We start from the raw sequence: 27,445 nt of genomic DNA on the forward strand, positions 1-27,445 counted from the left end.
TGCCAAGAAAATAATAATTTTTGCCATATAGGACAATTTTTTAACAGAATCAATGTCTCATACTTGTGTTAAACTAAACATGTCTTTTAAAATGTAATTTTACTTTTTATATGATTAAAATTGTTAGTATTTTATTCTTTGAAGTAGAAAAAAATATTAAATTTATTTACAATAGTAGAATAAAAAAGTTTATAATATCAAATATGCTTTTCTATCATAAGTCATGACTAATTACTGAATTTTTTTTTGTATATACATATTAAAACTTAATTAAAAATTAATTTTTTTAACTAATTTTTAAATTTTTTATCTTAATTTTTAATTTAAATATTTAAAAAATATTTAGTTAATATTAATTAGTTAAAAATTAATTTTTTATACTTATTCATTCACAAATCATTCATTGCTTCAAAGAAGATAATTAAAGCTAAAAGAATGAATGATGACAATAAAAGAAATGTGAAAGGACCGTTTGTTCAGTTAAGAACAGCCGCCAAAGTTGGTATCCTTCAGATTGGTCACGTTAATGTTCTTCTTCTTCCAAAGAATAGGGGCTTGCCACATGGATAGGCCCAGAATCCAAGAAAGAACAAATTAAACAAGAAGCATAGGATCAATGGCTTGGAACATATATAATAATAATAATAATAAACATTATAATATTAATTAATTTCATATTCAATCTTGATGGCAAAGATAATAGGAATCCATCCATTTGATCCAAAAAAAAAATGTAAAAAAGTACTTAAAAGAGAAAAGAAAAAGAAAGAGGTGTGAGACTGTAGCACAACAATGTTAGCTTTATTTATTTTTTTATTTTTAAATTTTGCCCCTCAATATTCTCTCTCTTCTCTTTTTGTCCTCTTTATCAAAACCCCAAGCAAACCCCACATTCCAACCCCCCTCTCCTCTTTTGCTCTTTCATCTATTCTCTCCTTAGCCTCTCCCACACTTTCTACCTTTGGATCTTCTTCTTCCCCAATTGAGGTCTCTCTCTATTTTGTCCTCAATTATTATTATCTCTATTAATTATAACTATATAATATATGCTTGTCATACACAAAGCTTATGTTTGTTTTGATTTTAATTTGCTAATAATACTATATATATATATATATATATATATGGTTCTTGTAGGATGCATGATTTTGTATGCATGCTAGGGTTTCGTTTTTGTATTCATAGTACTATTATTTTGTTGATGATTATCACTTGGAAGTTGGAACTGAAGCTTTGTGAAATCTGTTTGTTTTTTCAGTTATACTTTGTACTTTTGTTTATAAGAGGAAGAAGGAGGTCCAAAGCTAATTAGGTCATTCGGATTCAAATTATATATAGAGAGAACATATGGCACCAGTTTCATTACCCCCAGGTTTCAGGTTCCATCCAACTGATGAAGAACTTGTTGCTTATTACCTCAAAAGGAAGATCAATGGCCGTAAGATTGAGTTGGAGATCATTGCTGAAGTTGATCTCTACAAGTGTGAACCATGGGACTTGCCAGGTAATACAACTCACACACACAAAAAAACATTTAATACAATAATTTTTTTAATTATTATAAAACAAATTAAATATTATCAATCATATTTATTGCATCAATATCAAATATTTGTTCTATCTGATAATTATTTCAAAATTCTTCTACATTATACATATGATTTAATAACATGTATACACTAAAATTATTTATTAAAATTAGTTATTAATATAAAATATATATTAAAAATAAATTAAACTATACATATAATTATACATAAATATATTAATTTTAATGTGTAAATAATATATTTTGTTTAATAAATGATTAGAGTACAACAATTAATTAGACAGTCAATTATGTATATAATTTTCTTTTTTAGTATTTTTCACTTTGCAATGGAATAAAGGGCAAAAATTTTCAAAAGGTTGCATATAATAAGTTATTTGAAATTCATATTTTTTTTATAGATACGTACACCTAGAACTCCTTATTAGATTGCATATACAAAATAAATGTCTTGAAACTAGTCTAGAAATCATATATATATATATATATATATATATATATATATATTCTTTGGTTACTTGGTAAGCTATTTCTTGGTGCAGTTATTTGTAAATCCTTATTTACAGATGTTTTTATAAATATTTATGTTATCTATACATCAAAATTCAGTTATCAAATCATTTTTTTTATAAACAATATATTAAAAATAAATTAAGTATCGTATATATTTATATAAAAATATATTATGATTAATTTAATTATTTATTTTTTATGTGCACAAAACATATATTTTTTACAGATATTAATAACACATAGGACCCAATAATAAAAGTATCTTGAAAGAAAGAAAAAAGAAAAGAAAAAAAAAGTGGAGGATGCCCACTTCTTTAGACGTGATGATTTGTTGCTGATGATCTTTATTGAGTGATGTTGAAACACATACTTGCTTTCTTGGTCAAGTATATTTTTCCTACTACTTTAGCATCAAATATCTTATGTGATTTAGGTTAATCTTTTATATAGAATGGAAAGGATTGTACTTATGTGTATGATTTCTAGAGAGGATGGTCCCATAAACTTTATGGTTCCTATTGTGAACGTCAAGATTAGTAAATGAGACAATAGTCAGATTCCCAAGTCAAAAAGCATAAAATAAAATAATAAAAAAGAAAAGAAAAGGAAAAGTGTTACAATAACGTATGTCTACAATAAATATACAATATTTTTTTCTTTTTTTGCTGTTTTTTGAATTACTATTATGATTATGATTATAGGGAAGTCATTGTTACCGGGGAAGGATTTGGAGTGGTATTTCTTTAGTCCTCGAGATAGGAAGTATCCAAATGGGTCAAGAACGAACCGTGCAACAAAATCTGGGTATTGGAAGGCGACAGGGAAGGACAGAAAAGTAAATTCACAATGTCGTGCTGTGGGTATGAAGAAAACCCTAGTTTACTATCGTGGAAGGGCACCTCATGGCTCTCGCACTGATTGGGTTATGCATGAATATCGTCTTGATGATAGAGAATGTGAAAATGCTTCTTCTGGCTTGCAGGTTCTCACTACTATCTCACTCTTTTGTTCCTATATATATATATGTTACTAATTACTATAGATTCTCCTTTTCAGTTTTTAGACTCAAACTCACAATTTTTTAATTGAGTATAAAAAGACTATGTCATTTTTTTTGTGATTTAAAGACCATGTCATTTGAGCTATAACTCATTGGCTTCCTTTTCAGTTTCTACACGTTTGATAAACGTCTCTTTTTATCTGGAGAAACATACAATTTAAAAAAATTGATATTTTTTATTCATTTTATTTCATATTAAAAAATTTTTTTGATGCATAGCAATTTTATACGTATATAAAATTATATAACGTTACATCAATTAAAATAACTGTCTTTTATATTAGTAATGTAAATAATCACTCAAAATATTATGATATTATTTTTTCTAAAAATTTAAATTGACAAAAAAAATATATGAATAATTATATTTTTTACACAAATTTTTACGCAAAAAAACTCTTTTGATTTGCGTAAAATTTTTAAATATGTTTTCTTTTTTTATTTGTCTTATGTTATTCTTTTTAAGTAAAGATAAAATTCTAAATTTTTTTATTATTGACACTTTAATACCATATATCATAATATTATTTTTTTAAAAAAATTAAATTAATAAAAAGAATAGATAGATAATTATATCTCTTACAAAAAAATATGTGATTAAATTAAGTAATTTTATAAAATATTTTATATTATGAATGTATTAAAATTAAACACATTTTAACATGTATCCTAACTGATAAAAATGCAAATTATTAATTAAATAAATCATACTGAATCCAAAAGTGAGTTTTTGGAGTTTAATTAACATGTGTTGGGCTGTAATTTCAGGATGCATATGCACTTTGTCGTGTGTTCAAGAAGAGTGCAGTTATAACCCCTAAAGTTGATGAGGAACATCATCATCACCATCACTATGTTAATGCTAATAATCACAATAATAGCAGCCATGCTTTGCCAATTACAAGTGATCAATCGTCAAGTATGGAGTTATATTCTGAAGGAAGGGGTGAAGATTTGGATAATAGCTCTAATTATTTGGTTCCCATTGATACTACTTCCACACTACCCCTCAACAACATGGTGATGAACAATAATAATAGTGATGCTTCTTTCAATAGTAGGGATAATAATGGAAAATGGTCACAATTTATTTCAGAAGATCCATTGTTCAGCTTTCCAACTTCCTCCTCATCATTTGCTAATAGTTATGGATCTATAACATACCCTCCATCCAAGGTAACACAAAAATTTCATTATTGTACAAATATTTCATACATTTCATCAATTCATAGAATATTTATTAGTAGAAGAAGTATAAGGAACCAAAAGCTTATCAGCCAAAAACTAAACAAAACTACATTAATTTATATTAATAATTAATTAATTTTAAATTTTTTAAATTCAAATTTTAAAAAAATTTAAATTGATTAAGTAAACATAATTAAAACTTATAAAAACTTTCCTTTTTTCTCTCACATTAACCTATCCACCTCCAACAATCACAAATTCGAAAAATATATAAAAGAACATCCATTTAATATGAAAAAGAAACATTCTGATACTTAGTAGAAGAAACATCCATATATATTAACTCGTAAAAATTTTGAATTCATCCAAAGATATTTGGCTGGGTTTTGGCTGATATGCTTTTGGTTCCCTAGTTTTACTCTTATTAGTATATAGGTAAATAATTTTTAATTAGCCAACTTTTAACGACTATAATTAATAATCATTAATTTTGTATTTTTTAAAAAATAAAATTTAAATAATCATTAATTAATAATAATTAATTAGTATAGAGTGCAATTCAAAAATACTTATTAGTTTGTTGTTAGCTAAATTTCTATTAGTTACCTAGCGAAATTTATATTTATTTTGACATATCTTTTTAGCACCATCATTAAAAAGTGTTAGAGTTAGATTCTAGTTTATGATATTTGAAATGAATATAACTGCTTATATTAAATGTTATATACATAAAAAATAAGGTACTAAATGTCATAATATATTATTTATATATAAATACATGTGTTTAATTTTAATTTATTTTTAATATATATTTTATATTTTAATATATATTCAATACGAATATCTGATTTGTGATTAATTTTTTATGTATATTTAGTATAAATAACATAGATGTTATAACATTAATAATCTCTTTTTCCGAAAAATAAAGAGGCATTGCTTCTTAATTATTAGCTATTAAAAATACTTGAGAATCTTTTATAATATTCATATAAAATTACATTTATGCTATATTATATATTAATTAAACATGAATAATTTTGCAGGTGGATATAGCACTAGAGTGTGCAAGGATGCAACATAGGTTCACCATGCCTCCATTGGAGGTAGAGGACTTCCCTCATGTTGGAACCTCGGAGCTGAAAATGACAGAATTAGCCTCGGGTGCCGGATCCACCGTGCACGGAACCCGAAACGAAACCGATATCTTGCAGGAAATTCTTTCGGTTGCTCATGCTTCCCAGGAGTTGATAAACCACTCCAGCTACTCATCATCATGGGGTGGTGATGGTGGTGGCAACCATGAAAATTGTGCAACTCATGGAGATGATTTCACTTTCATGGTTGGTAGCACTAACTACAATAATAATAATTTGAATGACATTAACAACATGAGATATGTTGATAGAAATTGGGAAGATCCAAACACTTCAAGATCCATTGATATTGGATATTTGGATGAAGAATTTAAGGGAGAGAGGATGGTAGAGAATTTAAGATGGGTTGGAATGTCTACAAAAGATTTAGAAAAGGTATCATATAATACTAGTACTAACTTTATTATATTTTTCAAGTTACATTATTTTAAGTTTCCACATAAATATATTATAGCCTGTTGAAATAGTCAATTATTTTTCTTTTCTTTTTTTTGTCCTTTTTTATTTATATGTCACTCGTACATGTGTTTTAATATGTTTTGTTTTATCAATGCATTTAAATATAATTTACATTTTCTGACATATTTATACATTGTAAGTTTAAATACATAGATTTGATATATACCGATATAAAAGGAATATTTCATTTGTTTTCAAAAATGGACAGAACTTCACGGAAGAGCAAAAGATTGTTCCAATAGAGGATATATCAAGCTTCCAGACAAATAATAAAGAAGAAAATGAGGTGCAAGGTATCAAATTCCTATCTATGTTACTTTTATTTATTTATTTATTTATTTATTTTAGTAGAATTATAAATTTATAATGATTATGTTAAGTATAAGCTTGTATTCTTTTCTTGTTTTTGAAATAACCTATAATAATTAGCATTTACTTGTTGGAGCAGAATCTGAGCAACACCATAGCAACAAGGAACTATTGATCAATGATTTCTCATTAGGGTTCAACCCTAATAACAACAACAGCGAGAACTTTCTAGATGATGATCATAACAACATGGATAATGATGATTACTCAAGTTCTCCAAGCTTTGAAGTCATTGAGGAAATAAGGGTCAGCCATGGATCAATGTTTGTTTCAACTCGCCGCGTCGCCGACACATTCTTCCACCAAATAGTTCCTTCACAAACCGTCCAGGTTCACCTCCTCAATCCAGTGATAACAAGCAATGAAGAAGAGACATTGATGATGATAATGGAGAGGAATCAAGGGTATTTCGGGGATTTTCTTTTCAAGACAATAGCAACTGCGTTTGTGCTCATCTTTGAACTTCTATTCATGCATTGTGATTATTTGAAGGAAGAAGTGGAATTGGTGAAGAGAAAGAGATCATCACAATCATCATCTAAGATCATGAAATGGAACAACAATAATAATAAGGTTTGGTTTGTTGGTTTCAAGAGTAGTGAGAAGGGCTTTGGTGCAATTTTGAAGAAAATAGGGATTTTTCTCACAATATCTTTGGCTCTTTGTACCATGTGGGCTAACCATGTTATAGTTAACCCTTGATTTATTCCTCCTAGTTTCGTTTATTTTTGTCTCTACCTTATGGAATTCTCTTGACATGGCTCAAATTAAGTTTGGGCTTTTTCCTAATTAAATTAAGTAGGAGGCTGATGTATCCATATACTTATTATAATTTTACTTTGACATATGTTGTTTGATTAATATTATAGATAATTGTAATATTCTCTCGTTAGTCATCCTTGAATTTTCTGATTTTACTTCCTCTCAGCCATTCGTGTTATTAGTTTGTTGTATTGTAGTAGGTTATGGATTGAATATCTAACTCGATCTATCATTATCACAAAAGACAAAGAAATCACTGACTATAAAATATAATCTAATGTGATTAATTGATCTCTAATTAATACAATAGTGTCTCGTGTCAATTCTTTACTATTTCAAAAATGACAATAAAATACTTAACGGCTAGCACACTAACTCACTACAAAAAATTAAGATTAAAATGGCATTAATTTTAGGGGCGATTTTAACCCTTTTTTTTGTTGTAGTGGCTTAACCTTCTAAGCAAATAAATTCTATTAGATAGCGTTTGTTTTCGAAGGCAGGACACAGAGACATGGACAACACTTGTTTAAAAGTGTTTGAAAACAGAGACATGGACACTGGACATATTGTCTCCGAGACAGTTTTTTTTATACTTTTGTGTCCACTCTTTTGCGAAGGACAATAATGAACACGGAATTTGAAGAGTGAACACGGACTTTTTTATAAATTTTTCGTTTTCCTTTTTGTCCATGGATATTTTTTATTATTCTACTATTACCTCTTCTTATTTTTTCTATTGCGTTATTTTCACAAAAGGTACTTTCTTCTTCCTACTCTTTCTCTATTTTTTTCTTTTTCAGGTACTTTCTCCTTTCTGTAAAAACTTTGGAAAAGTATAGGGTACCAACATATTATCTGCCAACTTCTGCCAACTTTTATTTATATTTGTGTTTCATGGAAGTGTGTTCGTAGATGTGTGATGTGTCTAATAATTAATATATTTTAAATACATATATAGAGAGACACATCTAGAAAATATATCTATAAAAACACTTCTATTAAATACAGTTATAAAAAAGACATTTTTATTAGACACATCCACGAACACACTTCCATAAAACACAATTATAAATAAGAGTTGGCAAAAGTTGACAAATATGTTGTTGGTAACGTAGCGGAACCGAAAAACTTTTATTGGGATAGATAATTTTTTTTATCGTTTTTACTTCAATACCATTTTAACCTTGTATTATATTATTTGATTTGTAATAAAAATAATAACAAAAATAATTAATCTTAAAACTTTTGAAAGATAAATATTATCGAAAATAAAATTGATCTTTTAAAATGCTAAAAAATAATTTATAAATTGTAATTAATTTTATATAATTTAAAAAAAATCAGTTTTTTGATAAAAAATTAATTTTTAAATAAAATAGATTTTTATGTGAAAAAACTTTTTTTTCATGTAAAAATGGATTTTTTAAACTAATTTTTTATTTAAAATTAATTTCGCTTATTAACCTAAACAAAACTTTCTATTAATCAAACTCAGATTTTTTTTGTTAATCTTAACCATATGTATTCCTACATATTAATAATAAATTTAAAAATAAAATAATTATATTTATAAATTTTATTTTAATATAAATATTAATATATTTTTTATTAAAATTTTTTGCTTCTTCAAATATTTTTTTCAAGTTCTATCTGTACTTCTATATACTCTATTTTTTATTAAATTAATTTGTATTTGATGTAGAAAATTTGGAATTACAGGACTAATTTAATCATTTTATATAATATTTTAGTCTTATCCATGTATATTTAAACATAATATTAGACTAAACATTACATTAATGTCTTGTCCATCGTATTCAAACAGAATACACAAAGAATAATTTTTAGTGTCTTCGTCTTATTGTCTCCATTTCAGTGTCATATTCTGTCATGTCTCTAAAAATAAAAGCAGACTTAGGTGCTAATAAGATATAAGACGAAAAGATTACATTGTTTCACAACATTTGGAGACAGACGACCAAGTTGCTCATAGAATTTGGCTTAGTTTTCAAAATTCTGAAATGAAGTGTCCTTTGGAATTGCTTAGAGGTACAGATCAGCCATTATGAGTGCCATGTGAAGCTGTTTTTTTTCTTACTGAAATAAACTAAATAAAAAAAATAAAACAACAAAATAAAGAAATTATAGCAACAGTTTCGTTTAAGATTATTCTTAAACTTCTTTTAAGGTGAAGGAAGCTCTACATGAAAAAGTTGTAATTTCATCGCTATTTTTGTCATAATATCTACTACCGTATTTGTATCTCTCATAATCAAACAAAAGTTAATACGTCAATTTCAATGCATGATATCTCTTATTTTGAGCACCAATCGATCAATAAACTTAAAACCATCTTGGTGATTAGTAACAAGATTAAATGTTTCCACACAATCTGTCTCACAAATAGCATCTCGTTGACTCACATCCCAAGCTAAGAGATATTCTCTCCAAATAGCAAACAATTCCTCTTGAAGAATACTATTCCTCTCAATCATTCCCAAATACCTCATTTACTAACTCCCATTACAATCTCTAATAACACAAGCAAAACCAACACTATTACCCAAATCAAGATAACTAGCATCACAATTAATCTTAAAAGTACCAATTGGGGGATTCCAAAAACCATTTAGAGTAGAGGGAAGGGACACTCGTAGTAATTCAAAAATATTCCTAGGTTCTTTTTCTAAAGTTAATACCAGACAAATCACTTTTTTCGAAAGCCAAGTTTCATAAAGATTAAAAATGTTATTATTCCTTACTCGTCATATCCACCAAAGTCCCGAAAAATTTGAACGGATGTTCTTTGCTACGATACAAGAACCAGTTCTTCAAATCTAAAGGATGACAAAAAATATCCAACTTATGTCATACAAGTTGAATTTTTGGACAATCTCAAATACAATGTAAAATCTATATTCCTAACTAGAAAGATATCTTATACACTTATCTGATGATGACATCCGTCTTTAATGAGCTAAGGGTCTCATGTATTACAAAAATGATTATGATTATTGAAAATAAAGCATGTTAATGAAAATTTTATTGATAATATTATTGTGAAGTTTATAATTATTATCTTTTGTTGCTCTTTCACTTACTTAATTCTCTCCTTAATAATTGTGTGATATCAAGAGTTTCAGGGGCATAGCTAGGCTTAATTTTAGGAAGAGATCAAAATTTAATTTTATAATATAAATGAGAATAAAATATATATTTTAAAAAAGACTAAATTAAAATTTATATATAATTTATAAAAAAAATTTGATATTAGGCCATTGTCCGCTTTCTTTGTGAGAGGTTTTGTTCCTAAAAAATCTGATTTAAATTTGATTAAATATTATATTTTATAAATAATTTGTTCTACTTTTTAAAATAGATCAAATCCAATCCTAATATTTAATACAATAAATAAATAATATTATTTTGCTATTAAATTTAAAATTTTACTTATATATTTTATTATTAAAATCTTAATATATATTTTATTTTTAAAATCAAATAGCAGATTCAATCAAACTTAAAATAATTTAAATTAAATATATATATTCACCTGATACCTCAAGGCATAGTGATTGATCATCGGAGAATCATAGAAAGATAGAGAAGCCTCCTTCCAACTCCCAATGTAATTAATGTATCTAGCTAGTTCCTTTTTTATTTTATTGAAATCTAACTCCCTTGAACCTTATTGTATGTTTTAATTTCTTTCCATAAATTTATAAACATAGTGATTTTTTTCCAGGTAAATAATGAAATAATTGAGTCACACTTGCTATTGATTTTGCTAACCATTCTATTTTGTTGGAGTATAGTTGTGGTTATATATAGGTTTATGATCTGTTCTTCTATAGTATATATACATATTTCAACTGAATTAGACTGCAACACTAGTTGCTCACCATTGATGGATGATTTATACACAGTTTCTTTCTTTTATTACAATTTATTTTAATTATAATTATAATGGTAACATTGAGTTTACGTTATATTATTTAGTAACGTGAGTTTTATTTTGCTTACAACGGTATCACTGAGTTTCTGGTTATATTGTTTCGTAACGTGAGCTAGGGATTTTTTACATAAATAAAATAAAAAATAAAAAATCATGGTTCAGAACTTAAAAAAAAAAAGGCAGAGAGAATAAGCGTTAGATTGGATTGATTTTTCCAAAACATATTTATTTTCTTTATTTTTTGAGTTTTTATCCTTAACGTTTGGGATAAGTTTTAAAGTTGTCCATAACGTTTTAATTGTCCTATTTAAGTCCCTAACATTTCAAAATTGACTCAATGTTGTCCTGCCGTTAGGAATCTGGTAACAGAATTGACAGCGGGACAAAATTGAGACGATTTTGAAACGTTAGGGACTTAAATAGGACGAAAATGTTAGGGACAAAAATGATACATAAAAATAAATTTTAATTTAATTTTATCTTTCAATAATATTAATTTTTTACTGTACATAGTATTCAATTATTTTTTAATTACATCTAAATAAATTACACTTAATCACATTACTTTCATTTTAAATAAATTATTTTTTTTATAATTTTACTCTATTTTGATACATTAGAGACAAAAAGTATAATTTATATTTTATTGTATACATATTATTTTTTTTGCAAGTTTATATACTAGTCATTCTATAAATATTTCATGATAACTAAAAATCTTTAAGAGTAAAATTATATAAAAAAATTAATATGATTAAGTGTAATTTACTTAGATATGATTAAAAAATAATTGAATACTATGTATAGTAAAAAATTGATATTATTGAAGGATAAAATTAAAATTTATTTCTATGTATCATTTTTGTCCCCAACATTTTCGTCCTATTTAAGTCCCTAACGTTTCAAAATCGTCTCAATTTTGTCTCGCCGTCAATTCTATTAATGGATCCCTAACAGCAGGACAACATTGAGTCAGTTTTAAAAAATATTAGGGATTTAAATAGGACGATTGAAATGTTAAGGACAATTTTGAAATTTACCCCAAACGTTAAGGACAAAAACGATACTTTACTCTTTTTTTTGTGACTAAATAGAAAAGAAAGAAAAAAGAGACAAAACCAAATTAATTGGCTAGGGTCATATCTAAATCTATTAGATGTTGAAGCTCACTCCATGGTTGGCTCCAATTCGAGTGAACGTCCGCGACAGAAGCAGCTGCTTTAGCCATACAATCTGCAACACTATTTGCAGTCCTCTGAATTAAAAGAATAGAGACTCTCCAATTCCAATTCATAACCTCTTGAATATGCTTTGCCAAATCCCATTTCGGAATATCCTTACTAAGTATTCTTTGGTTTACCAAGAAAAGAGCTTCTAAACAGTCTGTTTCACAAATAACCTCACGAAATCCACTCTCCCAAGCAAGAAGTAAACCTCTCCAAATTGCATACAATTCAGCAAAAAGAACACTGCACACTTCGACTTTTCCAGTGCAACCTTTCAACCAACATCCATCAGGATTGCGAATAATACAACCAAAACCAGCATAGCCAGAAGGAGCAAACCAACTAGCATCACAATTCAATTTAACAGAATGAACTGGAGGTGAAACCCAATGCAAACAAAGTGAAGGAGGAGATAGAGATAATTGATGCATAGCAAAAATAGTGTGAAACTCCCTTACTGAACTACGAATCAAACTCACCACTTTACTAGCACTCCATGAATCATCTATATTAAATAAGTCATGATTCCTGCTTCTCCAAATCCACCAGATAGTCGAAAAGAAAAGAAAAGCATCTCCACTCCTTGCACCTCTGTAGAGCCAATCATGTAAATTCGAGTTATCTGAATACAGGCCTAAAAGGGTCCAGACCTCCTTGGCACTAGGGCACTCCCGAAGACAATGAAGAATGGATTCAGAACCATTCTGACACCGATGATAAGTGCTAGATAAAGCTAAACCACGACCCAAACGAAACTCTGCTGTAGGAATAGCATTATGGAGACTGAGCCAAATCAAGAACTTATACTTCTCAGGAATATGTAGACGCCATACCCACAACCAATTATCATGCTCATTCCAGTCAAACTTTCTTTTGACTAGCCAACTGTACCCACTCCTAGCTGAGTAGAGTCTAGAAGATGCCACACCCCACGACCAACCCGAACTCTCTCCAGCATTCAAATCCGGATTATAAGCATTCAAACGCTGTTTGACATCTTCTGGAATGATAGAGAAAATATCATGGAGATTCCATTGACCATCTTTCCAAACGTCTCTAATAGTTAAATCAGAGTCAGATATATGTACAAAAGGGACATCTTGAGCAATTGGGCCCTCAATACTCCAATTGTCAAACCAAAAAGATTGATCAAGTGACCCAACGCACCAAGAGAAGGCATCCTTAAGAGCACCAAAAGCCTTTGAGATACTCTTCCAAACATGAGAAGGGTTTCTTATTTTGATTTTTGAGGAAAAGATGGAGAACAAAGATATTTTATTGGTGCTTTTTTTATTTTAATTAAAAAAATCCTTATTTACTTATTGTAAGAATTAGGTTTCCGCATATTATTTTCCAATTTCATAATAAAATTAAAGAAGAAAATATAATATGAACAAATCAACTTTAGTCTATGTGAAATAGAATGGATTTATTCACAATTTTGCAGCACTTCAAACTTTCTTCTTACCTTAATTTTGTTGTCTAAACCTGTGAAAATACTTTACTTTCATAAGTGAAAAATAATACACAAAAATGTATTTTTTCTTTTTATTAAAATAAGTAGTATATAAAGAATTTTTATTTTAAAAAAGCCAATATTTTGGCAGGGCATGGGAAATGTAATTTCACTATAAAAATATTTAAAATATACAATAATATATGCAAGTAAGATAGCGAAATTCAGATTTTATATAAAAGAATAAATTAAATATGTAAATATAAAATCATATTATGATTTGAATTATAGAATCCTCTTATCTAAAAAAAAATTATAAAATTAATTAACTTATTTTTTATTAGAAGATTCTATCTACCTTGTATACCTTGTGGACACAAAACTTTTGATATCTAATTTTTATTTACAATTAAGTCCTCCTTTTAATATACAGTTTTATTATATAAACTAGGTGCATTTTAATGTAATGTGTGCAATAGTTAAATGTATGATAAATATTTTACTTTTTTACTAAAAAGTGTCGGATTTCATCTTGTATTTACAAGTTCGAAGAGAAAGAAAAATTTGGAGAAAAGGAAAAGAAAGTAAAGGGAAAACTTAAAATTTTTAAAACCCTTCTTGACTTCTTGTTGTGTAGATCAGTAGATGAGATAATCGTAGAAACTTTATCAAAGTTTGATGGTCTCAAGTCTCTATTGTCTGGCAACCTATAAGAAATAGAGCAATTCAGTAGACAACCTAAAAGAAGGGAAAAGCACACAACAAAATTGCTTTGCACAACATTGGAAACCACCACAGCAACAACTGTGAAAATTTGGATTACCCAGGTTCAAGAATAACATGTTTCTCCTGTTATGTAGAGCAAAAAGTTCATTTTTTTTACACAAAAAAAAAAAGGATTGCTATGTATGTATTCTTGTGCATGCTTCTCACAAGTATCTATCAGTATACAACCTAGTGCAGATGTACTACTACATATAAACTCAGCAAATGTAGAAGGAAATTCCCATGTAACATATCTGTAGGTAACATATCTGCCTGCAGATATGTTATGTTCTTTTATTTACAAAAAAGAAAAAAAGATTGCTATGTATGTAGTCCTGTCCATGCTTCTCACAAGTATCTATCAGTAGACAACCTAGTGCAAATGTACCACTGTATATAAACTCTGCAAATGTAGAAGGAAATTCCTATACAACATATCTGTAGGTAACATATCTGCCTGCAGTCTCGCTTGGCTTGATTATCTTGACAACTTGTCCGGGCTTCAGTCCGTAATATCTTGCAACAGGGTCATCCACCTGGATTTTAGGTAGCTGAGGCAGCCCGATAAAAGAATATTAGGATTCAAGCAGCATTTTAGAGTGATATCCTGATCACTGAAACAGTAGACAGCATTTTTATCTTCATACAACAAAGGTTAGCTAGAAAGTCAAAAATTAACATTACCTGAGTCCCTTCCAGAGTGTATTTCTCAAGCAAAGCGTTCTTTTCTGCATCGGTGAGTACTTGATGTACAGGGACAAGTTCGTGCTCTGTTACGTTGAACAGAAGTTCGTTTTCCTGTATCATCAGCGGGTATTCTTATAAAACGAAAATGCATATGAAGCAGTAAGCTATAAAGAATACAAACAGACCAAAGCAACCATATCTGCAGCACCGAAACCTACTAACTACGAAAGACAATGGAAAAAAAGAATTGAAAATCTTAACCATTATAAAGTATAACTAAAGCACTATGTATTTTGATATTTGCACATATATCTCTTGGTAAAAACTTCCAATCACAAGATCAAAAGTAAAGCATATGGATAACCTGAACTGTCTTTAATTATCCCTATGCTTATAAAACTTAAAAACATAAAAGAACAAAAAGTTTCTAAGTATAAAATCCTATGATTCATTTAACAATGACTAGTGTATTCCAAATTCAATACAAACTATTGCAGATATTGAATATCAAAATTATGGGGGGAAAAAAGCAGGCAGGAAAACCTGGAAAACCACCCAGTGAAATTGGGAAGAAATTTCAGTGATACTTCTTTGGGCAAACTCTGTTATCTTCTCTTGACAAACCAAGATTGCATTAAAAACTTTCTGAGAGTGCATGCGCTTGGTGTAGGCTTTTATTTCTCCGACGCCAACCTTGCGCTTGCTGGGGAAGAAGACATAGATCTGCTCAGAAGGATTGTCTTTCTTGCATTTGTTGATAACAAGATCTTCCCTATCCTTTCCCACGAAGTTGTCAAATTCTTTCTTGAACTCTTCTATAGTATTGTTGATCTCAAGATCACTAACGAGGTAACCCCTATCCCTCAGCATTTGCAGCACCGTCTTCCTGATTCTATAGAGGTTCTTGACTTCATCTTCCGACAGAACCATCCTTCTTCTTCTTCCTCTATCACCAGCAACCAAACAACGAATTATAAAGCACATTGCAGCAAACATAACGTAGCCAGATTTTTGAAAATGTTCAGAAAGAATTCCCAAAATACAGAAAGAAAAAAGGGGAAAACTGTTCCTGCACAATAACTATTAACGAATACGATCATTTGAGAAGAATGTAAATGGATTATACCAGAAACAGATAAATCTTTCATCAATAAATCACTCAAACCCTAAGTAAGCAAAAACTTCATAATTAAGTTAACAAATAAGGATGAAAATGCAAATGCAAATGCGTCTTACCAAATAGAAGTGTGTAACGCTAAACTGTACGGTGGAGAAGCCAAGCCACAGAATGCGCACAGGTAAATGTTGTTGCTGAGTGAGAGAGAGAAAGAGAGAGAGAGAGAGAGAGAGAGAGAGAGTTATTGAGTCTGTTAATAGTTTGTTAAGCTTAGGCATCATAGTTTGTTAAGAGGTTAGTGAGTTAGTTAACCCTTTCAGTTACGGGGTTTAAGAAGGGTTTTTGAGAGCAGAATTGAAGAAATGTTTTGGCGGGAAAGGAGGGGGCGTAGTGTAATTTCACAATAACAACATTAAGCTATAATAATCTGGATAATTTTTTGTCTGAGTTTTTGACTTATAATTATATTTTTTTTATATGCAGTTTTATTGATAGAATTCTTCCAAATGTAGAAATCTACGTGAAAATTGTTCCAAATAAATTTTTAAAAATAATTTTTTTTTTTTGCAGAGATAGAAACGAGAGGCTAAAATTCTCTCGAAGCAGATTTTCGTTTGTTCGGTTAATTTCTGAATTATTAAATTTATTTAAATATTCTTAATTTATTTTTAATGTAAATTTTTTAGTCATTTTCACATGCCATATATATATATATTGAAAAACTTAATCATAATTTCATAAGTATCTTTCATCTTCCTCGTAATCCTAACATTGCGTCGTTTCACTCTTCGGTAGTCTCAAAAGGCCAAAACTCGTAAATTCCAATCTCCCATAATATTATAACCATATCCTTTGTCACTCTCCTTTTTCACCAATGCGTACTTGTATATTGTAATAATGTTTTCTATTTTTTTTAAAAAAATCATTAGAACTTTTATATAAATGAATATAGGAATATGAAAAATAGGGTCCGCAGAAAATGTATATCCACAAAAAATAAAAATGTAGAGCAATATTCTCTCATGATAGAAATTAGAGCGAGGATGAAAAATAAATTTAGGGGTGAAAACAGAGAACAAAAAAATATCTTCCACCCCCACTATGTTATGCTCTATTACTATCCCTAATAAATAGAGTTTAGGCCCGTTTAACAACTATTTTCAATTAAAAATGTATATATCTATTTGTAAAAATAGAAAATGCATGTATAAAAATATAATTATTAATTTATTGTGTATTTAAATTATTTTTAATTAATAAAATAAAAAATATATATTTAATTATTAAAAAATATTGATGTCAAAATAATATTTATTATAAAAAATATAGACGTAACGGAGTTGACAAAAATATATTGCTATCACAACAAAAAAAAAGTATTTTTTTATACTTAAAATTTTAAGTCAAATTTTTAAAACTCTATACCAAGTTGTTTTATCAACAGAGAATTTAATCATTTTGTTATTTGACCGTCAACCTGTGTTATGAAAAAAAAAATTATTAATTCGGTATCTAAAAGATTTAGATACCAACAAAAAAAAAATCATAAAAATATTATCGACAAAATAATAATGATTTGAAAATATAATAAAAATAAGTAATAAATAATATATTTTTTATGAGGGACAAAAAGAACTTCTATTTACCGAACTTATCCATTTAATCTAAATTTTTATGACAACATTTGAATAAATATTTAAGAGACACAATTTTTGCAAAAATATGACAACATTTGAATAAATATTTAAGAGACACAATTTTTGTAAAAATTTGATCTTTACAATTTCTTTTTTTATTTTTCAAAATGATGTCATCATTCACAACAAAATATTTTTTTAAATGTTCACTTGATATAAAATTACTAAAATTTAAGAATAAAATAATTTTATTTTTTTAATAATGTTTGCAAAATTTTTTATCAAAATATAATTTTTAAAATTTTTTTAGAATATATATTTAATATTTAGTTTGTTTTGTTATATTTTAAATCTTTCCAAAATTTATTTATCGTTAACATCTTGAGATTATTTTTTTATAGCAATATAAACTTTCAGATATTATTTTTGCAGTTTACTCGGAAAAAAAAGGTACACAATTTTATAAACATACTAATTTAGATCATGAGACAATTGCTGTATTAATATTTAAATTGGTTAACCAAATAGCACGAAAATTAAATCGGCCTTTTAAATTTTTATTGAATCAAATTGATATCTAATTTAAATAAGTAAATAACAGATGAATGTAAATTTTTTTGCGTTTCTTTAACCATGGAAAACCAACGCAACTATTCAATACAAAAATGGTACGTGGCTGTAACTACTATCATTTACCACGCAAGTTCTTACTCTTAAATTTCTAATGAAACAAGCGTTGTAATCTGCTATTTTCCGGATATTAAATTGTATTTTTTTTTTGTATTTTCTTCCAAAAAGACCAACTCATAACACTTGACACGAGTAAGACGAATCAGCAACACTGCATATCCATGTAGCAGTTCAACATAAATATCCATAATCCATATTTCTTTTTTATCACACTGTTACATGAAAGTTTCTACAAATTAATATCTTTTCTTTTCCATTTTCTCCCCTTTTTTATATGACTAGGAATCTAGGATGTAGGATGCCAATTTCTTACCCAATCCGTCAAAGTTGAAACATTTCTATTAATATCTTCAATGGTGTCACTCTTCATAGCAACCACTCTGTCCTCTGGGTAACTTTCTTTAGCTTCCTCAAGTAGAACTTGAAAGATTTCACATTCTATGTTGTTAGAAAGCTTTGATTCATTGTAACCTCTGTCACAAAGATGAAGGAAGTGAATTTGATGAAACACCCTAGCAAAAATAGCAAATATCAACAATCAATAAGTGCTTCCCTACCTCCTACTCAAGCGGTCATACAGCACGGTGTTATCAGTTTGAAGTACAACAACGCAATCAAACCATCGCTCAGGGAAGAAATCACACCCATGATAATCCACTATATTTCCCCCTTCTTCCATTTGATCCTCAAGCTCATCACAGACCTTAAACACCAAGCAAGGAAACACAATATGATGAGAAATGCATTAGCACTGAGGATAACATGAAAAAAATGGTTCATATAACTCGAAACTACCAAAGATCTTAGTACCAAATAGGACATGTATATTCCTATGCTTAATACCAAATCTATAGGAAAATTCTCAAGAATTGCTACCAAATGCAATGAAAGGAGGAGAAAGGAATAAAAAAGATTAGTGCAAAAAGAATATATAGCATTGAAATATGTCTCCTGACACTATATGTACATTGTAGGACCTAAAATGAAATCAACTTTGAAAAAGCAAAATGACTTGTGTCCTATAAAGAAGTGTATAAACTGTTCTTTATATCCCCGTAAAACCAAATATTGCACTGAGTAAATTCAAACAGACATTAGAAAATAATTCACAAATATTAATATTACAACATTAAGCAGCAAGCATCTTTCCTATCAATGAAGGGGGGTTTTCCCAATTCCATGAACAACCTATCTATAATATCACCTTAACTTGGATACTAACCATCTGACCACCATCATTGTCATTAAGTTAATAGTCTACATGAAATCAGCTGACCAACTACCTACGGACATCATTTTAACACAACACTTAAAACCTTTCTCACTGGGTGGGATTTGCTAAATAGATCCAAGACGTCATTGCATCATGTCCATGTATTGGAATGACACATAATTTTACATTAGTTGTCACATGTCTAATATAACCCTACATGGATTCAAACATCTTTGCATCTTGACCATGCATAGGGATGCAACAAAGCTTTATGTAATGTCGCAAGCCAAATACAACCCTCCTTGTTTTTCCAAATTTGGGACCGGCTATGTAAACACGGGCTTAGTTACTATCTAAGAACATCCACAACACAAAATGAATTTATAATTAAAAACTTCATCAAAACCCATATAAGAGAACATATATATGTATAGATCATTACTTACAATTTGATTATTAATCCTCATGCATCTTAATATTTGAATGATTTTTTTTTTTTAAATACCAAAAGAGAAAAGGGGGTAATAAGTTACCAAGTCTTCATTAAGGACAAAACAATCAAGCTCATCATCCCAGCCATCATGTAAGTTCTTGTCTCTGACTAAATCCCCAACATTGATGTGGCGAAGCTGTGTGGCTTCAGCTAGAGCAGTACATGTGGTAGTCTTCCCCGTCCCCGGGGTACCCGTCACCAGAATGTTTGGCCTCTTCCTCCTCCCACTTTCCTCCACCATCACTACAACCCAAAAACCTGCAAAAAAAAAGAAATTCAATTGGAGAACACTGTTTCAGCTCATGCCACATCGATTGTTACATTCTGAAGTGCTTCATTCAATTAAAACTACAACAGGGGGATACAAATATTTTGAGAACTAATATTAAATCACTAATCATCATGACATAAACAAGGGAAACACACATAATCATGCATGCTAAAATAGCAAAAGGCATAAAATTAAGAATTATAAAACAAAGCCAGATGCAGACTTGATCACCAAAAAAATAAAAAATAAGAAGTAAGAAAAAAATCACAAAAACCGAACAACTCAGCACAAATAAGAAAAACCAACAACACAGCAAGGGATCAAAGAGGAGTAGAGGACCTAACGGAAATGAAGCGACTGGATGTCAGCGCGGGAAGGAGGCGACGACGGCGACCGGAAGGAAAAGAGGCTGGAGAACTTCACTGCTAGGAGCAAGGTTCTGAAAACCGAACCGATCATCGAACCGCTTTAGTTACTGGTTCACTGGTTCATAGGTTCAACCGTTTCGACCGTGGTTGAACCGAAAAAACCGTTTTATAATAAAATAATAAATAAAATATAAATAAACATATTAAAACATAATTATATTCTAACATAAACTTTAAAATATCATCCAAATTAAAAGTACTACATAAACTATAATGTTATGATCTCATTCAAATACAAACTCAAAAGTCAAATAATAAAAACAACTAACCAAACATAAAATGCCAACATCCAATTGATTCAGGTTTGTCATTCAATCTTATTAGTCGTTTGAAATTTTCATGAGATCAGCTTGACTTATTCCGTTGGACAACTTTTAGTAAGGTATAAATCCAAGTCAATATATGGAAATGCAAACCAAAACTGAATGTTTGCAAAACATTTCATTGATCAAATGCTGAAATGCGGTGAGATCAAATAACAACCAGCAAGCATCGCAAAGCAAAAGTGCAAAACAATCATATCATCTTGGAACCACACAACACAACCCTACCCTAATCAATTAATCAATCAATGCTTCAAAAATTAATCATGCTTCAAGCAATCAACAACAAGGTTTAGAACCAACAATTAATCAATGTTTCAACAATTATTATTACAAAAAATCCGAATAGAAAATTCAGCAACCCAATAACAAAAAATAAAGACAATCTCAATCTCAAGAATCACAATAACACCAGTAAATTAGCAAATTAACAATTTGATAAGAACAAAGCAACCCAATAATCTCAATTTTAACTTTCAAGAATCACAACAATTTAACGAACCAACAAGTACAAAATCCAAATAGAAAATCCAGCAACCCAATAACAAAAAACAAAGACAATTTCAATCTCAAGAATGAAGAATCACAATAACAGCAACAATTTAGCAAATTAACAATGTGAGAAGTGCAAAACAACCCAATAATCTCAATTGCAAGAATCACAACAACTATTTAACGAATTAACAAGTACAAAATCACAGGTTCACAAGAACCCACAGCAAATCATTCTAACCCAATAATCTCATAAGTCAAAATTATTCGATAATAATTCAACCTAGTAACAAGTTACAACAACAAAATTCACAACTTAACTAACAATAATTATTCATAATTATTCAACAATCATTCAACAAAGTTCACAGTTCAGTTCACAGTTCACAGAAAAATAAAAAATCTAAATCATAGCATAGCTCACAGTTCACGGTTCACAATTCACAGAACTTCACAGTAACAACAAATTATTCAATTATAGTTAAAAAAATTACCTAGAAGCTAGAATCCTTGAACACCACGACAAGTTTCACCTTCGAATGGGCTTCGAACGGCCTTCGAACAGGCAGTGGCTGCAGTGGACCAAAGCTGGCGCCGACGGACAGTGACTGCGCGACTGAGGCTTCCACGTTCGCCCGGTGGCTGCGCGATGGAGAGGAAGGAAGGTTGCGACGGCTGCTGCGCGATGAAGGGGAAGTGAGGAAGCAGGCGGTGGCTCTTCGAAGCTGGACGTTCCGACGGCGACGATAGCAGGCGGTGGCTGGACGGAAGTAAGGGAGGACCAGGAGCTGTGGACTGAGTGTGAGAGACAGAGAGAGGCTAGCGCGTTCTCAGTTCTCGACGGCTCTGCGGTGGCTCGACCCGTGTGAGAGTGAGGCGTTGGACGTTCTCAGTTCACTTCACATAATCACCTCTGAAGCAGCTTCAGTGAAGCAGTGAAGCTCGATGAATGAGAAGCAGAGAAGGCAATTAGGGATTTGCTTTGCACATATGGTAACTGATTTAGCCATTTAGGGTTTCAGAGGCAAAAAACGGTAGCGTTTTGTTGCCAGCCAAAAAACCGGCCGGATCACGGTTCGGTTTGACCGACCGGTTACCGGCCGGTTCACCGGTTTAATTCCAATTTTTAGATTTTACCAAGGTTCGGAAAACCGGACCGGTCATCAAACCGCTCTAGTTACTGGTTCACTGGTTCATTGGTCCAACCGGTTCAACCGATGGTTCAACCGAAAAAACCGTTTCAGAATAAAATAATAAATAAATTATATATAAACATTATAAAATATAATTATAGTCTAATATAAATCTTAAATATCTTCCAAATTTAAAACATTATATGAAATGTCAACCAAATCCATATGATCTTATCAAAATACAAAGTTAAATAGTGAAAAGAGCAATGGTGCAAACAGCAACAATACAACTAGAAATAATCATTAATCACTCCTAAATTAATTCAAAACAGTAGCATAACAAATAATCACCCCTAAATTAATTCAAAACAGCGGCATAACAAAATTACAAATCACAAATCACAAATCACAAATTCAAAATTCAAAATTCAAAACACTCAGTGCCATAATTCCATAACAAAACAGCAGTATAAGTGCATAACAAGTTAACAACAGCAGCTTAACAAGCCACAATCAATAATCACAAATTTCAAACTCAAATCAGCAGCATTACAAAAGACCCAAGAAATCACAAATCACAAATTCAACCTCAAATCCCTAAAAGAGTAACACAGACTCAACTTTCCACTAACCTCAAATCAGTAATCAGGAAATCAGTAAATCAGCATTGATCAAACTAAATGTATACCAGCTACCTTCAATTTATTTTTGTATTTTGCAACCCCTGGTTTTGTTTTGCAGTTTTGCTTCCTTCCACTTGATCACATTAGATGTATTGAATCTAATTGGTGCAGCCCCACTTGCCCATTAATGTCTCCCACAATTTGGTGCAGAGGATTGCATATTCAGCTTGACAAAAATATTAGAGCTTCCATTTCCACCAACCTCGGAAGTTCAACCTGAAATCCCTGAAAACAGAGTAACACATACTCAACTTTCCACTAACCTCAAATCAGTAAATCAGTAATCACAATAAAAATAGGAGGATCGACAAGCATGTTATTATTCACAGAAGCTAAGAACAATGAAAAATGGAGAAAGATTTAACAGTTTTCAACCCAATTTTAACAAAGCTCATCACAATCATTAACAACAATAAAAAGCATTGAAGGAACAGTGAATCAGTAACATAGGCAGTGCAAATTTAAAATTTAAAAGCTATCAATTTAAAATTTATCATCAAATACAATCAGAAAGCAAAGCCAATCAACCAAGCACTGAATGAGCATTCTGTTCTGATTATGTGACTGGGAAGCAACAAATTCAGCAACAAATTCAAGTTACAGCAACAAAAACATAATAGAAAATCGTTTATGGTTTCTATTGTATATTGAAAATTTTGCTATTAATTGTTTATGATTTCAACAAAAACACAATGCAGCAGCAGTTGCACAGTGGAGCCACAAAACACACAACAACACACTAGAAGCCAGAAGCCACAGCAGAAAGCCAAAGCCAGAGAAAATCAATGCTTTCAACAAAAACACAAAACCCTATCATCATTGAATGATTTGTTGATTTCAGAACAGAGAGTCACATAATAAAACGAAAAACGAAGAACAAAGGCACACCAAAGCCACTGACCTTCGAGAGGGCGACGGCGACAAGACGACGGCAAGCAGGACGAATCCGATGGAGGATGGGCGCCGAGCGAGGAAAAAGACAGCGAACAGGGGGTTTGACTTGGATAATGCCAACAGACGAAGAGAGACTCCTTGGTGACAAACCCCTGACTGCTACAGATGGCGACAAACAACAGTGACAAACAACGGCGATAACACGACGGCGGCCGAGCTCAAGGAAGAAGCAGTGCGCCTGCGACTGGTTACTGCGAACAGATCGAAGACTTGGAGAACTCCCCTGACTGTGACGCACGAAGACTCGAGGAGACAAGCCCCTGACTGCGACGGACGGCGGCAAACACGGCTCCTCCCTGCGGCGGTGGTGGCGGTGGTGGCGGCTAGGGTTTTTCCCTGGTTGAGGCCAAGCGTGTTCTGCACTTCTGCTCGAAGGAATAAGGAAGGAGATGGTGAAGGGCGTTTTGTTTCTCCCGTTAAGCGCGAAACGGCGCCGTTTTATTCAAACCGGGCGGTTCCGGTTCCGGTTTGACCGGCCGGTTTTTGTCCGGTTTAACGGTTTATATCCGATTTTATAATTTCCGGTTTTAGACATCAAACCAAACCGTTTATGTCTCCGGTTCGCGGTTAAACCGGTCGAACCGGCCGGTCCGGTCTGGTTTTCAGAACATTGGATTTTACGGTTTCGTTGATTGACCGAATCGCTTTTTGGTCCGGTTCACGATTTGACCGGTTCGACTGGCCGGTTCGAACCGATTTTCAGAACATTGGCTAGGAGAGTGAGAAGGGATTTCATTTAAGAATTAGGGTTTATCCGTAAGTGTCTTTTCTCCAGATCCAAAACAACGTCGTTTTTCTCTCACTGGAAAACCAGCCTGTTTTCGGTCAATCTGAGTTGCCGGTTCTGAATTGGTTTTCTCATTTTCTGATTCAACACCGGTTTTTAGACTGGATTTACTTGCAGATGGAACCGATTTTCAGAACGTACTTCAGCAGTTCAGCTTCCCTGTTTGAGAAAATACCATTTATATCCTCAACAAACTCAAAAAAATCTGATTCTGGTCCAAATAATTGGGCCAAACTCTTTCAAGCTTCTTACTAATATCGAGAAACTTCTTCAGATTTAGCTCAAATTAAGGTTTAGTCACCTTTATAAGTGGCTTCATTCGTTCCTGCTTACAGTCACAATTTCTCTCCTTGAATTCGTCTCTAACGACAATGCAAATTTTGGAAAAATTACCATTTGTACCCATAAATTTTGCGAACACTAAAAAAAGTACCCATTAAACAAGAAAATTAATGTTGTACCTGTTAGAAACAAGAGACTAAACTAGAGAAAGGATTTGTGTATTATTGACTGTATTCAAATTGTCTACTCAAGTTGTCTAGAATGATACAATATGAAAGGATATTTATAGGTACTAAGAGAATCGTAATAATAAGGACGTAATCTCCTATAATAAATATTTAGATGTACTAAATAATACTAATTGATCCTAATTGATCCTAATAATATTCTAACATCCCCCCTCAAACTCAAGTGACAACTTGAGTTTGAAACTTATTTAAAACAACGAAATAAAGAGAAAAAAACTGCATAAATTGATAAAACGGGTGCAGACGAAACTGCAGAAGGAAGCGCAGACGGAACTGCCGCTTGTCTGAAGGAAGCGCAGACGGAACTGCCGCTAGTCTGAAGGAAGCGCAGACGAAATTGCCGCTAGTCTGAAGGAAGCGCAGATGGAATTGTCGCTTGTCTGAAGGAAGCGCAGATGGAACTGCCGATGTTTGAGAAAAACGCAGACGGAACTGTCAGAAAGAAACGCAGACGAAACTACCACAAGAAAACACAGACGAAACTGCCACGAGAGAAGGCAGACGTAACTATCACGAGAAAACGCTGACGGGACTGCCACGAGAGAATGCAGATGTAACTGCCACGGAACGCAGAGGGAACTGCCACGAGAGAATGCAGACGGAACTGCCACGAGAGAATGCAGACAAAACTGCCACGAGACCATTCCCTCATCTTTCGTCTTCCTTTGCCTCCACCAGTCACCATTCCCTCAAGACCAAGCACCTGATGTCTTCCTCCAACCTTTATCCTCAACCTCTATCTCTCTTTATTCCAATCCTAATTTGTTCTCCAAATCTAAATCCAAATTAACTTTAACATCATTACCCTTGTTGTTTCTTTCTTCTTCGGATGCAACAACAACACTAAGAAAGCATACCCTTTTCAAACTCTTCAACCTCTTCAACCTTAATATTGTTGTTCTTATTCCAAAGCTATAAATAGCAGAATTCAGCAACCAGAGCCAACAAGAGGCCAGTGACCACGGTCTCTTTCAAACGGTGACTCCAAACACTACTCAGCGTCGTCGATTTGTAGAAAAAGGAGCTGTTGTTAGAGTATCTTCATGCCATTTGGTGGACTGATATTCACATTGCAGCCGCCGTCGCTGCTCAGGCTAGGCTTCTGAGGCCACCGCAGAACCCTCTAGAAGATTGTGGTGGTAATAACGTTATTGTTGAAGGATCTTGTTTCACTTTGAGTACTGGAGAACAAGGAGAAATAATGGTGGTGGGATACATCGATGAGGATGAGCTTCTGAACATGCCGAGTATGATTGAAGCCATGGCCAGGGAAATGCAGGGTGAAGAAGGACCCACACTCCGATCCCAAGCCCACCTTCGACGACGATATCATCAGCAAGTGCTGCTCCTCCGGTGAGTTTCCAGCGAAACTTCTCCTCTGCAACAAATGTGATCGAGGTTATCACATCTTCTATCTTCGACCTATCCTTCCTTCCGTTCCCAAAGGCTCTTGGTTCTGCGCCTTTGTTCCCACCATGACACCAAGAAACCAAAATGTATGTTTTTTTTTGTTAATTTCAAACTTTTTTTTCTTTTTCTACACCA

The 27,445-nt window shown here is 31.4% G+C and overlaps 3 protein-coding genes across 17 annotated transcripts; 1 reads left to right on the forward strand and 2 right to left on the reverse strand.

Annotated features, from left to right (window-relative positions):
- Nucleotides 1-886: 886 nt before the first annotated feature.
- Nucleotides 887-7,199, forward strand: LOC112702598 (NAC domain-containing protein 86). The gene is made up of 7 exons (XM_025753701.3): nucleotides 887-987; nucleotides 1,259-1,504; nucleotides 2,764-3,044; nucleotides 3,891-4,298; nucleotides 5,357-5,842; nucleotides 6,135-6,219; nucleotides 6,375-7,199. Exons 2-7 carry the CDS (start codon nucleotides 1,348-1,350, stop codon nucleotides 6,995-6,997), a joined length of 2,040 nt encoding a protein of 679 aa, XP_025609486.1. The 5' UTR covers nucleotides 887-987; nucleotides 1,259-1,347; the 3' UTR covers nucleotides 6,998-7,199.
- Nucleotides 7,200-14,887: 7,688 nt separating this feature from the next.
- LOC112703987 (DNA-directed RNA polymerases II and IV subunit 5A-like) lies at nucleotides 14,888-16,079 on the reverse strand. Its single transcript, XM_025755591.2, has 3 exons — nucleotides 15,693-16,079; nucleotides 15,147-15,260; nucleotides 14,888-15,013 (listed from the first exon to the last, which is right to left on the reverse strand). The coding sequence occupies exons 1-3, from the start codon at nucleotides 16,077-16,079 to the stop codon at nucleotides 14,888-14,890; spliced, it is 627 nt and encodes a 208-aa protein (XP_025611376.1).
- Nucleotides 16,080-18,726: 2,647 nt separating this feature from the next.
- On the reverse strand, nucleotides 18,727-24,999 carry LOC112702599 (adenylate kinase isoenzyme 6 homolog). 15 transcript variants are annotated; one of them, XM_072199200.1, is made up of 7 exons: nucleotides 24,531-24,998; nucleotides 23,642-23,854; nucleotides 22,308-22,726; nucleotides 20,910-21,009; nucleotides 20,340-20,557; nucleotides 19,151-19,296; nucleotides 18,727-19,066 (listed from the first exon to the last, which is right to left on the reverse strand). In XM_072199200.1, the coding sequence occupies exons 5-7, from the start codon at nucleotides 20,538-20,540 to the stop codon at nucleotides 18,880-18,882; spliced, it is 534 nt and encodes a 177-aa protein (XP_072055301.1). In that variant the 5' UTR covers nucleotides 20,541-20,557; nucleotides 20,910-21,009; nucleotides 22,308-22,726; nucleotides 23,642-23,854; nucleotides 24,531-24,998; the 3' UTR covers nucleotides 18,727-18,879. The 15 variants fall into 15 exon arrangements, with proteins under 15 accessions (XP_072055301.1, XP_025609488.1, XP_072055295.1 ...); XM_025753703.2 differs by having other exon boundaries at nucleotides 22,308-22,735; XM_072199194.1 differs by having other exon boundaries at nucleotides 20,910-21,053; nucleotides 22,308-22,735.
- Between the last annotated feature and the right edge of the window lie 2,446 nt (nucleotides 25,000-27,445).

The sequence above is a fragment of the Arachis hypogaea genome, chromosome 7, assembly GCF_003086295.3.
Source record: "Arachis hypogaea cultivar Tifrunner chromosome 7, arahy.Tifrunner.gnm2.J5K5, whole genome shotgun sequence".
NCBI lineage: Eukaryota > Viridiplantae > Streptophyta > Magnoliopsida > Fabales > Fabaceae > Arachis > Arachis hypogaea.